Source organism: Boleophthalmus pectinirostris, unplaced genomic scaffold (assembly GCF_026225935.1).
Source record: "Boleophthalmus pectinirostris isolate CB_2022bp ecotype Guang Dong unplaced genomic scaffold, ASM2622593v1 HiC_scaffold_19, whole genome shotgun sequence".
NCBI classification, from domain to species: domain Eukaryota; kingdom Metazoa; phylum Chordata; class Actinopteri; order Gobiiformes; family Gobiidae; genus Boleophthalmus; species Boleophthalmus pectinirostris.
The window spans coordinates 23178682-23194963 of NW_026571140.1; the positions used below are offsets into that span (position 1 = coordinate 23178682).

The 16282-nt window shown below is 40.6% G+C and overlaps 1 protein-coding gene across 1 annotated transcript in view; it reads left to right on the plus strand.

The window, feature by feature from the left end:
• The first annotated feature begins 378 nt into the window (after nucleotides 1-378).
• ahctf1 (AT hook containing transcription factor 1) overlaps nucleotides 379-16282 on the plus strand; it is a 19956-nt gene continuing 4052 nt past the window's right edge. Inside the window, exons 1-43 of the mRNA XM_055154314.1 lie at nucleotides 379-606; nucleotides 1983-2109; nucleotides 2188-2338; nucleotides 2469-2571; nucleotides 2705-2885; nucleotides 2961-3168; nucleotides 3263-3379; nucleotides 3500-3584; nucleotides 3664-3814; nucleotides 3951-4083; nucleotides 4159-4340; nucleotides 4411-4472; nucleotides 4567-4695; nucleotides 4760-4850; nucleotides 4929-5018; nucleotides 5107-5247; nucleotides 5334-5438; nucleotides 5524-5620; nucleotides 5823-5946; nucleotides 6019-6075; nucleotides 6172-6318; nucleotides 6395-6585; nucleotides 6808-6952; nucleotides 7038-7169; nucleotides 7247-7394; nucleotides 7492-7642; nucleotides 7723-7827; nucleotides 7971-8115; nucleotides 8199-8411; nucleotides 8494-9106; nucleotides 9187-9402; nucleotides 9524-9629; nucleotides 9716-9834; nucleotides 9920-10197; nucleotides 10431-12308; nucleotides 12356-12553; nucleotides 12698-12908; nucleotides 12995-13150; nucleotides 13225-13310; nucleotides 13384-13454; nucleotides 14785-14956; nucleotides 15965-16156; nucleotides 16217-16267. Coding sequence (XP_055010289.1) covers nucleotides 1989-2109; nucleotides 2188-2338; nucleotides 2469-2571; nucleotides 2705-2885; nucleotides 2961-3168; nucleotides 3263-3379; nucleotides 3500-3584; nucleotides 3664-3814; nucleotides 3951-4083; nucleotides 4159-4340; nucleotides 4411-4472; nucleotides 4567-4695; nucleotides 4760-4850; nucleotides 4929-5018; nucleotides 5107-5247; nucleotides 5334-5438; nucleotides 5524-5620; nucleotides 5823-5946; nucleotides 6019-6075; nucleotides 6172-6318; nucleotides 6395-6585; nucleotides 6808-6952; nucleotides 7038-7169; nucleotides 7247-7394; nucleotides 7492-7642; nucleotides 7723-7827; nucleotides 7971-8115; nucleotides 8199-8411; nucleotides 8494-9106; nucleotides 9187-9402; nucleotides 9524-9629; nucleotides 9716-9834; nucleotides 9920-10197; nucleotides 10431-12308; nucleotides 12356-12553; nucleotides 12698-12908; nucleotides 12995-13150; nucleotides 13225-13310; nucleotides 13384-13454; nucleotides 14785-14956; nucleotides 15965-16156; nucleotides 16217-16267 — 8052 coding nt within the window. The 5' untranslated portion in view covers nucleotides 379-606; nucleotides 1983-1988. The remainder of the gene's footprint in view (nucleotides 607-1982; nucleotides 2110-2187; nucleotides 2339-2468; nucleotides 2572-2704; nucleotides 2886-2960; nucleotides 3169-3262; nucleotides 3380-3499; nucleotides 3585-3663; nucleotides 3815-3950; nucleotides 4084-4158; nucleotides 4341-4410; nucleotides 4473-4566; nucleotides 4696-4759; nucleotides 4851-4928; nucleotides 5019-5106; nucleotides 5248-5333; nucleotides 5439-5523; nucleotides 5621-5822; nucleotides 5947-6018; nucleotides 6076-6171; nucleotides 6319-6394; nucleotides 6586-6807; nucleotides 6953-7037; nucleotides 7170-7246; nucleotides 7395-7491; nucleotides 7643-7722; nucleotides 7828-7970; nucleotides 8116-8198; nucleotides 8412-8493; nucleotides 9107-9186; nucleotides 9403-9523; nucleotides 9630-9715; nucleotides 9835-9919; nucleotides 10198-10430; nucleotides 12309-12355; nucleotides 12554-12697; nucleotides 12909-12994; nucleotides 13151-13224; nucleotides 13311-13383; nucleotides 13455-14784; nucleotides 14957-15964; nucleotides 16157-16216; nucleotides 16268-16282) is intronic.

Below are 16282 nucleotides of genomic sequence, written 5' to 3' on the forward strand. Positions count from 1 at the left end.
TGTTTTTGCTATCTACTATAATAAACAACCTAACCTGAGAGCTCAGACCTTATTTGACCTCTCCACCATTTGGAAGCATATGAGGAAGCAACAATAATCCGAGTGAATCCAAAGTAACTACATAATAATCTGAGGTGTTTTATTAATGTATAGTTTTTATGCAGGTACATTTTAATGTATTATTAGAATATCCTTTAGTTGAACAACAGCCAGCTTGTTTAAAATACACACTGCATGAATGTAAATATTGATGTGTTACAAATGGCAGACAAAGATATTATTTCAATCAAACAATACAAATTAAATACAAACTAATATAATTCCAGAAAAATAAGTTATTTAGTGATTCCGCCCAGCCTTTAGAGGGCATCTGTTCTTTGGAGTGCGCTGTGTTCTGAGCTGTGCTGTTTGCAGTTTTGATGGAAATGGCGCTTATCCCTGTGAAAGCCTGAAGTCTGGAGCTGTGTAGCGTGCTTGTCTATCAGGTGTATCTCTGGATGAATTTGATAAGGAGCTGATTATGACCAGGGAGTTGGACGATTGGATTTATCACCTGGAAAAGACAAACATTGGAGGCTAAAGTGGCTACCCTCACCAGACAGACAGGTAGCCTAGCGGCACATTGCATCACGTTTTATTAAACAACGCGTGTCTGAAGCCGCTAAATGGAGTTAACATTCTTGCATATAACGCTCAAACATCTCAAATAATAAGGTCGGGTTTGTAAAATTTAATTGTTTTGTTGCTAAGCATCAGTGTTGGACATCATACCCTATTAGCTACACGTTTATACGAGTGACTTGCTTAGTTTATCTTGGCAATTGAGGCTATACAGTTATTCTCTTTTTGAATTGTCATTTGTAACTACATGATTTTGCGTAATTATTCTAACAGTAAGGACTCTTAAACATTACCTTATAACCAGCGGTGTCTTGTATGCGAATATATGTGAACTGTTGAAATTTAGCCGTAGTCCTCTGGCTAACGTTAGCCACCATGCTTACTGAAAATAGTGAGAGTCATTCAAGTTAGCAAATAAAACTATGCCATAGCTGAAAGCCTGTGCCTTAAACCTCCATTGGGTCACGGATTGTTTTCTTTAAATTTATTATCTTTAAACAGGATAAACTGAAATTATTACTCGGTTATGCTAGCTATACTCTGAAAGCTCTGACTCAGTTCTGTGTGACCTTGTAAGCTAGCAGGATAGCCTCCCTATAAATGGTGAAATCATTGTATCTGCATAATCTGCTTAACTCTGAGCAGTTGTTGTTGCACACCGCGTTTGTCTTGACAGTTTGCTGTGGCATAGTGTGTCTGTTTACAGCACTACAAACTGGGTTACTTAGACTATTCCATGCTCAGTGTGCCAGATCATGTCTCCCTCCTATAGTGAGGCCCTGCCAATAAATGTGCAAAACCATCCGGTCACTTTAGGCTGCGTGACCCAACTGGAAAACTGCAAAACTGCAAACTTATTTAAATATGGTTTGAAAACCGTGATCTGAGTCCACACGGGTCAGGATTTACACGCATGCCCGTGCCACTGCGCAGTGACAGACGTGTTGCGCGGGAGTTCACTTGAATCAATTGTGTTTTCAAATGCTGTCGAAGAGGGCAGTGTTGTGCTCAATTTGAGTCCTCAAACATAGCCGTGTTACTTACGGTATTGATTAGACTAGAAGCAATAAACTTTTTTTTTCATGCTCCCCTCTGCTTACAAAAACACGAGACTTTGTGCTGTGCACGTGTGTTTGTCTCTGCGGAATTTACATATTCCGCAGCCAACCAGCTGCTGACAGCTGTGTGTCCAACTGTGTGCAGAATGAAAGACCCCATTTGTTTTGCTAAACGTGAATAGTGGTAAAACTGTGTCCCTTATTGCTCAACTGCACTACACAGATCAAACGCAACTTGTTAATTTTTATGTTTTGTTAACCAAAAAGTTTATAGCATACAAAATTTTTCATTATTTCTTTTAGTGCACAATGCATGATCTGACGGCCCAGGTCACCAGCAGTCTCCTGCCCTTCCCTGGAGTCACTTTGAATGCCTTGGGAGAGGATGAGATCACACTGGACTCTGTCCTTCAGGGGAAATTCACTGTTGGTATGTTCCTTGGCATAACAGATCTACCATAATAGGATTGATATAAAGTGCCAACACATAACTCACATTTGTTTAAAGGGAGAAGTGGGCTTGCCTGGTTGGCATGTGGGCCCCATCTGGAGGCTGTCCATGCCATGACAGGGGAGCGACTGTCTGCATACACTTTCAGTGGTGGAGGGGAACATCCACCCTGCATCCTAGCTGCTAAAGACTTCAGTTGGTTAAAAAGGTCAGCAGAAATTTTACTTTTATCATAAGTTGTGTTGTATGATGAGTTGTTACAGTAATACATAATAATGCTATGATATACCAATGTATTTATGAAAATGACCCTGCTGTATGAAATGTTTCAACTATAGATCTGGGTTACTTATTGGCTTGGAGGAGGCTGAGGGCAGTGTACTGTGCCTGTATGACTTGGGGTTGTCACGTGTGGTAAAATCTGTGGTTATACCAGGCCGAGTAAGTACATGATGAATCTTTTCATTTCACACATTTGTTAGAAGCCTAATATTCATATATTATTACTTGCATAGATACAAATGCACATCCTCAAACTGTATATGCTACTGAGTGCTCTCTTTTTTTAATAAAGATTACAGCTATTGAGCCATTAGTGAGCTACGGGGGTGCAAGTACCTCGACACAGCACCTCCATCAGAGTTTACGCTGGTTTTTCGGCATCGCTGCAGTCGGAACTGACTTGGGGCATGTTCTGTTAGTAGATCTGTGTCTCGATGATCTCTCATGCAGCCAAAGTGAGCTAGAAGCATCAGGTATTATGTCAATTTCAGCAAATGAATACTTCCTATATAGCAGTGCCCTTCATGATGTTTTTGTTCTATTTCTAGACTTGCAGGTTGTGACCAAGTCCCCAACAGAGATCCCAAAGCTTAGAGAAGTCAGCAGTAGAGAAGGCAGGCATCTTTGTCTCCAGCTGAATGGAGCCACAGGTGTTGGGGCTACAGCTCTACAATACATCGCCAGGACTAATCAGTTGGCTGTAGGGTTTTCAGATGGATACTTGCATCTGTGGAACATGAAAGCTCTTAAAAAAGAGTAAGACTTTAGATGTTAAATATGTACAGATAATTTGGGCATATTTCATACAAAATTTTAATTTAATCTGTTTTTTTGTAATTATCTTATTTAGATACCATTCTCAGTTAGAAGGTGGTAAGGTCCCTGTGAATGCATTTACCTTCCAGGAGCCTGAAAATGACCCCAGGAATTGTTGCTACCTCTGGGCTGTCCAGTCCTCTCAAGACCTGTAAACCACATTTCCCACTATTATTTATATATATATATATATATATATATATATATATCAAATAGCAGCTAATGTTGTTATATATATTAAATATTGTTGTTTTTTTTTTTCTGATGAAAGTGAAGGGGACATGGTCAGCCTCCGTCTGCTGCAACTGGCCTTCGGTGAAAGAAAATGTTCAGCCTCTGGGAAGATCCTTTATGAGGTATGAACATTGGGGCAGTAATAGTAGCTATAACTATTTCTGTGTGTCTTCTCTATTTTAAAGATTGTTATGTTTTCAGGGTCTGGAATACTGCGAGGAGCGTTACAGTCAGGAGTTGAGTGGCACGGCATTTCCTCTCAGGGCACAGGCCACCAACACCCGCTTGCTTAACTGTCAGACCATTGAGAAATTTAGACCTCACCACGACAGAGATGACAGCATGAATGAAGGCATGCTTGTTTATTAATGTATATAAATATATAATAATTATTATAGTTTAATACATATAAATTATGCATGTACAATGTTATTTCAAATACAATTTTAAAAATGTAGTTTAATTATCTTTTTTAAAAATCTTTTTAGTGTCATCCCCTGATACCAGTGTGTCTATCTTTATTTGGCAAGTGAAGGCCTATGGACAAGGAACTCCAGCTACCTTTATTGGAGTGTTTGACATCAACCGCTGGTATCATGCACAGATGCCAGACTCCTTAAGGTATGGGTTGGTATTTTTCCTTAAGCCTTTATAAGCAGTAGTTTTGTAAAATGTATATTGTCTGTGCTTTGTTAGAGCTGGAGAGTCATTGCAGAATTGTCCTTATTTGGCCGTGTGGTCTCTGGACACTGTGATGCAAATGGTGTCCCCAAATGTGCTGTTGGATGTGTTAGTGAATGACCGCAGCCTAAGCAGAGGTTTACCATATACCTGCCCTCCACCCGAGCAATACTTCAATCCCACAACATACAACTTTGGTTAGTAGCAAAATTAAATAAATTTATGAAGTGACAAAAATATCAATCTAAAACTGACGTTCACTGGCAGATGCTACCTGTTTGCTCAACACTGGAATTGTACACCTAACCTGCTCTGGATATCAAAAAGAGGCAAGCTCTAAAATTTACAAATTTAAATTAGCTTTTATTATTTTGCAAACATATCCGAGTTTTGTTTAAATTAACTTGTGACACTTAATTTCAGACTCTGAGCTTCTTAAAGAAAGCTGCTCCTTGTTCTAGTGAAGTCATCTCTACCAGTTATTCTCGCTGCCTCATGTCCGGTCTGCTCTCCAGCCGCCTGGCAGACACTCAGTCATCCAGCCTCACTCAGGTACTCACCGCACACTTCAACCAACTCATGTAGTTTTCTTTTTTGTAAACTACGGATGTTTCAGGAGGAGCAGCTAGATGCCATTTTATGCACAGCTGTGGAGACCAGCTCTTTGGGATTAATTACTGGCTGTATAAAACAATGGACTGCAGAGGGTGAGAAAAATGTTTTTTTTGTTTTTTTTTAAACATCTGCCTTAGTCAGTGTTGTTGCTTACTCTTATTTTAAACCAGAACAACCAGGGTCTGCTCTGAACTTGCGTTACATTCTGGATTGGGCCTGGAACAAAGTTGTTCAGACAAAGGAGGAGTTGGATGGCATCTGTATGTTAATCACATAATTTGAGTCCAAGTCATAATTTGATTGCAAAATATTTATTGATTCTTTATTTTTTCATGCTTGTACTTGCAGGTGCACCACTATTTGATAGTTCATCAAACTTTACAGACCCACAGACAATGCAACTGCTACAGCACAGCCAAAGATTGCTGACAAACCTCAGCACCATTTTCAATTGTTTGCTTAGTGAAGCTCATGAACTCACTCAGAAAGGTACCTATAATTCCTCTCTTCTACAGTGGCATGAGTGAAAGAAAGCTTTATCTACAACATACATTTTAACCTTATTTTGTGCACAGGACTGGTGGGGCTGATGAACAAGAACGTGGTGTCTGGCCTCATTTCAAAGTATGCTCAAGTTGTGCTCTGGTTCTGTCGCACTGGCCTTCTGCCTGAGGGATCAGGTAATGACTTGAATAAAAGAAAAACCCTTTAAACATTACAGGCATTGGGCATTTTGAATGTAAACATTTATCTTCTTCCCATCAGATGAGGACGCTCTTCAGATTTCCAGGCCATTCTACAGTCATTCTATAATCAGCAGTTATTACACCATCAGAAGGGAAGAGCTCGAAAGGCTGGCTAAGTGCGTAGTAAAGGTTAACAATAATCAATGGGCAGGAAGCACTTTTATACACTTGCCATTGCTTTGTTGTCACTGGAACACAGGATTCTCTTCTAAACTTCATAAATTGGATTTTACAATCTTTTCCAAGAGAAAAATAATGCATGAGGCCCAATAATATGATTAAAGTGATTAAATGTATTACAATTTCTCCAATTTTCAGGGGCAAGTGGTGTGCAGACTGTCTTATGATTGATGGCTTGGTTGGCCAGTGTGGAGAGCGCTTGGTTAATTTATGGAAAAGGGATGAGGAGGGAACAGGACAATACCCACCACCTACTTTACATGTAAGAAAAAAAAACTATTCTTTACATGTAATGCACACAATATAATAATAAGTATAATCTTTTCATCCACAGGCTTTGTTGGATATCTATCTACTTGACAACATTGACGAAGCTGCCAAACATGCAATCGTATCCTCATCAGTTTATTGCATCAGGCTGAAAAATCCACTTTTCATATTTCTTTTTTGCTTTCTTCCTATTTAAGCCTTAACTAAATTTACTTAGGTCATTTACCTGTTGCTTGATGTCATGTATGCCTTCTCAAACAAAGAGGGAGCATCCGTTGAGTCTTTCCCAACTGCCTTTGCGATTCCCATTGGACTGGTGAAGTTAATACAAGGACTCTGGCTGCTTGACCACCATGACCACCAGGTACAGGCTTCAAACGAGTGTGCCACAGGAGAATAAGATCATGTTGGTTTACCTCATTTGTTTTGGTCTCAATTAGAGTGCCTTTGAACTGCTTTTACACCCAGCTGCCTCCCAGTGTCAGTTTGAGTGGCAGCATGAGCGAGTTCTGCAGGCTCTGATGTGTCAGGGGCAGCATAGTGAGGCGCTGAGATATTTACATGTCACTAAACCTGCAGTGGCATCAACATCACAAGCAAAACTCTGCCTATCAGTTCTGCTGCATAACAGGTATGGTTCAAACAAACTTGGTCTAAAGTTCATATATTTTATGAAGTTGGGTTGGTCCTTGTTTAGAACTAGTATACATGTAGCTATGAGTCTCATTTCCTCACCTGATTTAGCCCTAATTTAATCCTACATTTTTGTTAACAGTCCATTCACTTTTGTGCAATTCTTGAACATCAGCCAAGACATTTAGACACATTTACCACCTTTTTGTATAATTTTTAGATGTCTTATTGAAGCATGGTCCTTGGCACGTCAGCACTCAAATCGTCTAAATATCAGTGAGCTTTTGGGCTTTCTTTATGAGACCTGTCAGGAGCTGGGTTTGATGAAGGAGCTGCTAAAACTGCCTTTAGGCCTCTCTGAACAGGTAGGAAACCTTACTATGTATTACACTGGTAAAGAGTGCTGACACATGACTGTTAAATTACTTTGTCCTGTATTTTGCTTCACAGGAGGGTTTGGAGAAGTTTCTTCAAGGCACTGGTGGGCTTCAGAATCGTGAGCTGCTGATGGTGCATTATCTTCAGCAAGCAAACTACATACCTGCCCTGCAGCTCAACCACTCACTAAAAATGAATCTGGTGGTAAGTTTAGCACATACAAACAGCACATTTGGTCGTCAATATTAAAACATGACCATCAATGTTCAACCCTTATTTAGAATGAGAGAGATCCAAAACTCAAAGAGCAATCAACAACAAGGAACTCCATACTTGATCAGTATGGTAAAGTTTTGCCCAGAGTTCAGAGAAAATTGGCAATGGAACGATCCAAACCTTACCAACGCCCACTCACCATTCACAAGGAAGGTAAAATCATATTGATATTCTTTTCAACATTATTGTCAAGCAAGTTCTTAGTATTAATAAAATATAAAATAAAATACTTTGTTTTGACCCAAACTAGTCTCACGGCCGCAGCCTCTTTCAACTATTACAAAGCGCTCTACCAGTGAAAAAGTAATTTCTAGGGCTGGTTTCATCAATAATGTTCTGACCAAGATCGAGGAGGTGTGGATTGGTAAAGGAGATTCTCCCCAGTCTTCTCCAGCAAAGAGGTGAGCTCTACTTAAAGAAATATATAACTGAATTTGAATGATGTATGTTTAAATAAAATGTTGTCATCTTATTATTGTAGCCCAAAAGCAACACAAATCAAAAGCCCTAGCCCAAAACCGTCCTCTGCTCTTCCTGAACCTTTTCTAGGGACACCCATCACCATGTCAGCAAAACGAAAGTCAAGGTTTGAAACTTTTTTGCAATGCTGGAGCAAGATATAAAATTTATTTGATTCTTCTCATAATTGATGAGAAATTTCTTATAATTTATATTAGTCCTGGTGGTCTAAGTGACCATTTATTGACATTAGCCTCTATTCTGTATCAGGCTGATGAAACTGGTAGTGCAGCCATCTTGCCAGATGCCTCAGCCTCTCCAGAGCCCGCTAAGACCTCCCAGCTCCTGGGTTTCACCAAAAACCGTCAGCAAAGCTCCAGAGCTTAGTCTACTGCAAACCCCACAGGTTGTCAAGGTGAATAATGAAAATGTATACATTTTTGCTGGGAGATGATAATATTTTTATTATATTTAATTTTATGGGTCTTTTGCTCATAGAGAGCTCGAGCTCTGGCTGCTTCAGGTCCTGTGTTTGCCGGCTTCACTCCTCAGTCCATTCTACGGAGCAGCCTTAGGCCTACACCTGTGGCCACGCCCTCTGCCTCTCCAGGGCGCTCCATCACACCCCCGCCTCGAAAGGAGAATCGCATCACCTTCATTGAAGAGGCAGACTCTCCTGAGATAGAGAAGAACATTCGTTGGACTAATGGGGTTAGTGTACAAACTAAATACAAACACATAACATTTTTTATCAAACAATTTTTTAAAATTTGTTCTACTGAAATGTGTTTAGGAGGCATCTGAAAATGAGATTCATCTCCTGACTCGAGGGGCACTGCTATCTAAAACCACACGCAACTCCTGGTCTTTGCAAGCTGAAGATGAAGAGGAGGAGGATGTACAGGAGGAGAAGCAACAGTCAGATGTGACTAAAGGGGGCAGCTCCTCACCCCACCAGAGTGTGTCCAATTCTCCCTCACTCCATGAAGAAACCGAAGAGAACGAACCATCAGGATCACAACTGGTCCTAAGTTTTGAAACAAGCCACACGTCTGTCCGATCCACTGATACCACCTTAGAATACTATGATGCTCCCCTTTCAGAGGAACAAGAGGATGACAAACATGTGGAGAGTGACAATGGGCCAATCATCCAAGCACCTGCAGAGGATGGCGGTATACCCCAATCTCAAGTTCAGACTGAAGATGAGGTGCCCGAGGAGCCTGTGCCTCAGGAAGAGTCTGAGGGACTTTTGGAAGAGCATAAAGTTGATGTCAACTTTGAAGATATTACAGAGACTGATTCTGCTCAAGACATAACAAATGCTATGGATGAAAAGATGAATGAGGAGGTTCTTATTGAAGCAAGTGCTGATACTCCTAGTGAGCAAGACAAGCCAAATGATGGTAAAGTCTCAATACTAATTTAGGTGTTTTCACTTAAAAGTGTAAATTCAGTACTGTAAATGTGTATTTTTTTTCTTAAGGTTGTAATGAGCTGATCAAAGAGTCAGACTCCCAAGCTGAGGATGTGTGTGAGCAATCCAAGGAGCCGACTGAGCAGTGTCTCATCCCTGAATCTACAGAAGGGACTGAAGCTCTAAAACCAGCCAGGGAGACAGAACCCACCAACGAGCCAGAGCCAGAAGTGGAGCCATCAACAGGTTCAGTTAAAGGAGAACCAGAAGTGGAGCCATCAACAGGTTCATTTAAAAATGGAAAATACTAGAGGGGATTGTATTCACTTTAAATCCTCTAGGCCTATTAATAAAATGTATACTCAGGCATGTTTTTATAATAGCCATCTTGTGTTTTATTCACTAGATTTGACAGACTTTGTCCAGAGGCATCTCTTTGGCGATGATCTAACTTCACCTCTGACCCGATCTGGAATACACTCGGTGTCTTTGTCTCAGACTTCAGTCATCAGGTAATCAATGAAAATGAGAATGTTTTTGCTGAAAGTCTTCAATTGGTTGCAGTTGCAAATAACAGCTTTTGACCTGTTTATTTCAGTGAGTCTGTGGATCAAGAGGCAGAGGAGCACTCTGCTCCCGGCACAGCACCAGTATTTTCTTCTCAGAAATCAACCACCTCCATTACCTCCTCTGAACCCACAGGCACAGACTCCCACTGTGAGCAATACTTATATACATGCTGTTAACATTTATGTCTCCTAGACATTAATCCATATATTTTTTATTATGGGCCTTTTTATAGCTGTTTTCAGTGTCAATGACAGTGAGGAGCTTTCTAGACCTGTTTCTGAAGATGAAGGTGAAGACGAGGAGTATGGTCATGTTGAGGAAGGGGAAGAAGAAGAGGAGGAGGAGGAGGAAGAAGACGGTGAAGAAGAGGAAGAAGACTCAGGAAGCGAAGTGGAGATAATTGAAGAGATCCAGGTCAGACCACCTCCTCAGTCATCAGAGTTTGCAATACAAGGACACACCCACTTCTTGCCCCAACAAGAAGCAGAAGCCTTTTCCTCTGAGATGAAGGTAAAAAAAAATACACTGTAGAGTTACCTAAAAACACATGCAAATTGTGTTCATTGTGTTCATTGCCATACTTTCTACCTTGCTGAAAGTATAGTAAGTATGCTTAATTTGTGTGTTACTTTACAAGTTGTCATATTTCTTTGATATACTACCCCACATTTCAGTATTTACATAATTGAAATTATTTGCCACATGGAAAAGAGAAACACTAAATTTTTCTATGTTTTGTGCAGAATGCTGAAGATGGCGAAGGAGAGGTTGTCATGGTACACCTGGGCACCGATGAAGGAGATATGGATCAAGATGAGGAAGCAGCTCAGGCAGCATCTTATTTGGAACTCCAGCCCTCAACCACTCTGTTGGTACCTCTGGAGTTGGTGGAGGGACAAGATGCTCTGGTGAATGCTACTGACCAAGTTCCCAATGATATTTTTCAAACGGATGTGCCAAATGACCACAAAACTGAAAGCCAGAGCAGCTTCTCACTTACACTAGATTTGGAGGAAGATGTAGACAAAGAAACAGAACTAAACCTTGAGAACAACCTGTCTACTGGAGCCTCGCATGCAGAAGTAAAGGAGTCTTCTGAAGAAGCAGAGACACTTTCTGAGGTACAGGTTGTGGAAAAAGTTGAAACTAATTTGCCAGAACCTGAAGTCATTGAAGAGAAAGAGTTGGAATCCCCCAAAACAGACACACCTATAGAATCAAAGGTACAAGGGCCAAAAGATGAGGCAGTTCCAGAAAACATACTAGAAAATGAGCAGACAAAAAATACTGAACAAGAGGCAGTTCCAGAAAACATGCTAGAAAATGAGCAGACAGAAAATACTGAACAAGAGGCAGTTCCAGAAAACATACTAGAAAATGAGCAGACAGAAAATACTGAACAAGAGGCAGTTCCAGAAAACATACTAGAAAATGAGCAGACAGAAAATACTGAACAAGAGGCAGTTCCAGAAAACATACTAGAAAATGAGCAGGCAGAAAATACCAAACAAGTGGCAATTCCAGAAAACATATTGGAAAATGAGAAGATGGAAAATATTGTGCAAGAAGTAATTCCTGAAAATATACTAGAAAATGAGCAGACTGAAAATACTGCTCAAGAGGTAATACCTGAAAATACACTAGAAAATGAGCAGATAGAAAATACTGAACCACAGACTCAAGTAGAAGCTGAAGATGAGCAAGAAGATACAGAAATGCAGCTTGAAGATCAGAAGGCTGAGGTACCAGAGTCAACAGATGAGCTCTTAGAGGTGTGTAAAGATAAAGAGATGTCAGATGCACCAGTAGAAGGTGAATTGGTTGAAGACAAAACAAAACCTTCAGATGAACCACCCGAACCGCTCAGAGAAGATCCATGCTCATCCAACAGCGAGGATGTACAGGCTTCAGAGACTGATCAGGCCACAGTGTCAGTCGAGGAGAAAGAGGAGGAAACCGAATCAAGAGACAAGGAAAAAACAAAAAAGGGCAGATCAAAGAAACAGGAGCCAGTGGTTGCATCTGTGCAGGAGATTGATGATGCCCCAGAGGAACAGCCAGTGTTACAGATTCCAGGCTCTGGCAGAAGGAATGAGGCTTCGTATACCCCAACTCGAAGGACCACCAGAGCTAGAGCTGTCACCTTCATTTCCCCTGTGCCCGAAGAGGTACATGACGAGGAGGGAAAGCCTGAACAGGAAGTGAAGATGGAACAAGACCAAGAACCAACTGTTGCAGTCGCCACCTCTCCTGGTCGCTCAACTAAAAGAAGCAAACAAGTTAAAGAAAGTATAATTGGCACTCCTCGAAGAAGTACTCGTAGAACTCAACCTGAGCCCGAGCCGGAGCCCGAAGCTCCAACAGAACAAAAGGAGGATAAAGTGGAAAACGTGAGTGATAACACTGTGTCTAGCACTACAAGGACTTTGTCTCCAGGCAGAAAATGGGGTTCACAGAGAAACCCCTCAAGAACCAGCAAACAGCACCACAGTGAAGAGGATGAAGCCAGCCCTGAGGCCAAGGTGAAACAAGAGATGGCTGAAACACATGCTGTTGCTAAGTCTTCTGCCAGGGGCAAGACCCCCACCAAAAGGAAAGCGGCACAGTCTACTACACCTCTCGCAGGTCCAGTCGTATCACTGTGAGCTTGAGTGAAGATGCCCCACAGCTTTTAGAAGTACTCAAAGAAGAGGTGGAAGAACAAGAGCTAGTCAGTACAACTCCTGCAAAACGGAGCTCCAGAAAAACAAAAGCTGCATCACTGCTGTCTACAGCAGTAGAAGAGAATGATAAGAAACACCAGACTCCGAATTTGGGCCGAACCACTCGACAGTCGAATCGCATCACTCCGAGTGTTTACCCACAGGTGAGTGTCTCTTAGAGGTGTTAGTTTCATATATTTTATTCATCTCATGTCAAATTGTCTTCTGAGGATTAATTCAATGGGTATTTCATCAACTTTTCACAACCATGCATCCAGGTAAAACTGGTCCCTGTTTTGCTTCCTCAGAGTGTGAAAAGAAGAGGAGTGAAAGGTCAAGACCAGTCCGAGCCTGAACCAAAGCAGGAAGCAGATGCTCTTCGCAAGACTAAAAAGAAGCTGTGGGATCATCCTGAGGAGGAACAGCCTTTATTAGACCATCCTTTGGAAGTGCCCTCAGAGACCCCTGTAGCAGATGTGCTTATCAAGAGGCTTCAGGATGAAGAACAAAAGCAGGAAGGTGTGTAGGTGCAGCGCCAAATGTTGGAACAAAAACAAAATTAAGTTGACATCTAATACATTTAATACATTTGTTTGTGTCAACAGTTACAAAGTCGCCAACAAGAACCAGTAAGAGGCTCACTAAGTCTGTGGTGGACCCTGAGCCCCCATTTGAGAACAGTGTGGTTTTTGATCCAGATGATAAGTCTGGTCCAGGGGAGAGCTCTTTCATTTATTCCCCATCTCGACGAAGAACAAGAGGTGGGCAATGAGAATTTAACAAAATTTCAAACAATGTGATTATTTTGGGGCTAAGAGGTTTGTGTGTATTTTAGCCAAGGCCGCGGAGTCTCCCAGTCAGATTGCACCTGTCACTCGAAGCAGGAGGAACGTGTCCACTGTGGATGCTGTTCCCCCAGAGGTGAGTAAATGTGAAATTATTATACTGAAAACAAATAAATTTGAAATGCAATTTTTTTTTTCATTTTCAACAGGATGAAATGGCTGTAGAAGTGGAAGAGGCTAAAGTGTCAAATACAAGAAAAACTAGCAAAAGAACAGCAAAGTAAGATTTCCCACTTTCAGGTGTTTTTAAAGTTTGTCTGTTGGTACAGATATATATTTATTTTAAATTTTAGATCTAAAGCACTGTTGGAGCCAGCCTTGATAGCAGAAGTGGACCTACTATCTCCTCTCTGCCCAGTCCAGCTGATCTGGTTCCTCGCGCCCAGAAAAGGACAAAAGAAGCGGAAGGCCCAACTTCAACTATGAACCTTCGGCGCAAGCGTATTATGGACACAGTTTTAACCAAACCTGTAACGCGGAGGAAGAAGCTATAGGAGGCTGGGCGTCTTTGAACCGTAAACCTCAGGTAGCCCAGAGATGAAGCCTGGCCAGGCCCTGTCACCCATAGACTGTTTTTCATTTGCCTCAGTGCTGGAATTGAAGCAGAATATTTGTGTAAATATACATTTCTTTGCTTATGGATAAAATAATGCTAAGGCATGAACATATTTTGGGGACAGTTCACTTTCTGTAAAAGAGGACTATTTTTGGAGTTTACATGTCCCACCCCTTTAAACTTTATTTCACTAGATTAGTGTGCATTAGCCATTTTGTGCTAGTCAATATGCAAATATTGGAAACTGCTTCTCTGGGCTCGAAATGGCAAAAGGGAAATGTGATCTAAGGTTGTACCTTTACTTAAATCAGAGAAGAAAATTTACCTCTGATAAAGAGGTTTTATATACATTCTAATTTTATTTGTTTTTATTTTGATGAATGCTGTTTTTCTACTATAGAAAAAAAGCCACCAATCCAATGAAAAAAAAACACATTTCCTACAAATAAAATGTATATAGTATTTTGCTATGTTCCAAATAAAGTTAATAAATAAATCTTTAAACAATTATGTTTGTTTGGAAGTTTCAAGTGTTTCAAAAGCATTTATCTGCCTATGCCATAGTCTTAAATTTGTAATTCCCTGTAACATGCATACTTGTACACTTATTAATTGGACTGTAAATGTGAAAGAATGACTGCATTTGCATTTGAATGTGTTTATCTGGAACATGCTTAGATGCTTGGCAATATCACGCACATAGGCTATTTTTGATGAATGTATGTATAATTGTATTTTGATGACTGCTTTGATAAATATGGTAAAGCGCCAAAACCAAATATCTTGTGTGCAGTTTTTGATTGTACAGGTCTGACTTAGGCCCTGTCTGAAAAAGGAGTATTCTACAGGTCAAACCAAATGAGGGTACAAATCATCTACAGCAGAGATGTTTTTAGCTCCTTATTTCGTCAAGAGTTTTATAATTAGTATCAGCTCAGTAAGGTCTTAAAGTGAAAGTCATTATCCTCTAGTGGTATACTTTTCCTGTGTGCAGTGACAGTGGCTGTGTTTTGTCTGTAACCGGACACTGGTTGCTTGTGCTCAGTGGAGTGGAGAGGCTGATCAGTCTGTCTGCTCTGGACCGCCGCTCTATGATGAGACCAAAACATACGGACATGCAAAAGGACTGTGTCAGGGTAGCAGTCAGGGTCCGGCCTTTCAACAAGGTAATGCTCATTTGACATTGGAAAGTTTTTTTGTATCACTGCTTTGTACCTTATGTATTTTTCAGTGTCACAGTAGTAGAGTAGAGATGCACTGTGTAACTTTTCTGGTTGACAATGCACCACCAGCTTGTAGAGATGTTCTGACTTGAACGTTCCACTGTATGGCATTATTACTTTGACTTTAATGTTCCAATGTATGGCATTAAGCTCACTAATATAGTGCATATATCCAGTTACAGGTGGTATGCCCTGTATGTTTACTGTGAGTGTCAGTGGGATAGTCTTTCCACTGATGTGACCTCTAAATTGGCTGGTGACATTACCTTCTTGTCTCGATGGAGATTGATGAGTATACTATAGAACATTATAGGCACAGCTATAAACATCTCCATGGAGACAAGCAGGTGGCCCTCCAACAGAACAGTTACATAGTGCTGCTGGTGCTTCATCATGTAAAGGTGAGTAGAGTAGCCAAAAATTTGACTCAAGTAAGAATAACATTACTTCAAAATAATGTTACTCAAATAGAAGTGATTACTTAAGAAATTACTCAAGTAAGAGGAAAATGTTTTGGGGATTACAATCATATTTCAACACAAATGCAACAAATCTGGTGTCATATCTGATATCTGGGAGTGATGTAAGAAACACAAATGTTCAAATAAATACTACTACTAATAACAATATATCAACATAAGCTTTTATCGCTTATTCTTACTTGTATACTTACTCACAGTGAGAAGAGGAAACACAACTTTTTCCCAAGTAAGAGCACTGCTACTTCAAACAAAATATTCCCCAAGTAGAAGTAAAGATATGGTGTCCAATAACTATTCTTAGAAGTACTATTTCTTCAGAAAGTTACTCAAATAAATGTAAATGAGTATGACTCACTTTTTGTACAGTATTTTAGCCAAATCTCCATCAGTCAGCCCCAGGGCAGCTGTACCATTGCATTATAATTTCCATATAGGTGCCTAGTGAGTGTAATAGCATCTTTTTGCTCAGAGGGAAAGAGATGCTGGAAGTCGCTGCATCATCTCCATGGTACCGTGCTCCATCACCATCCAGGACCCACGTGAACCTCAGAACCGACGCTCTTTTTGTTTTGATAACACTTACTGGTCCCACAGTGGCTTTATCCAAGACAACACAGGGAAGTACCTGCCAGAAGACACAGGGGGGCGCTATGCTGACCAGGTATGGTAATATCATATCAGTCACATCTGACATACTGAATTACCATTTCTATGTCTGCAGGATAGTGTATTTCATGACCTGGGAGAAGGTATTCTGGAAAACTCACTACAGGTAAAAACCTAGACT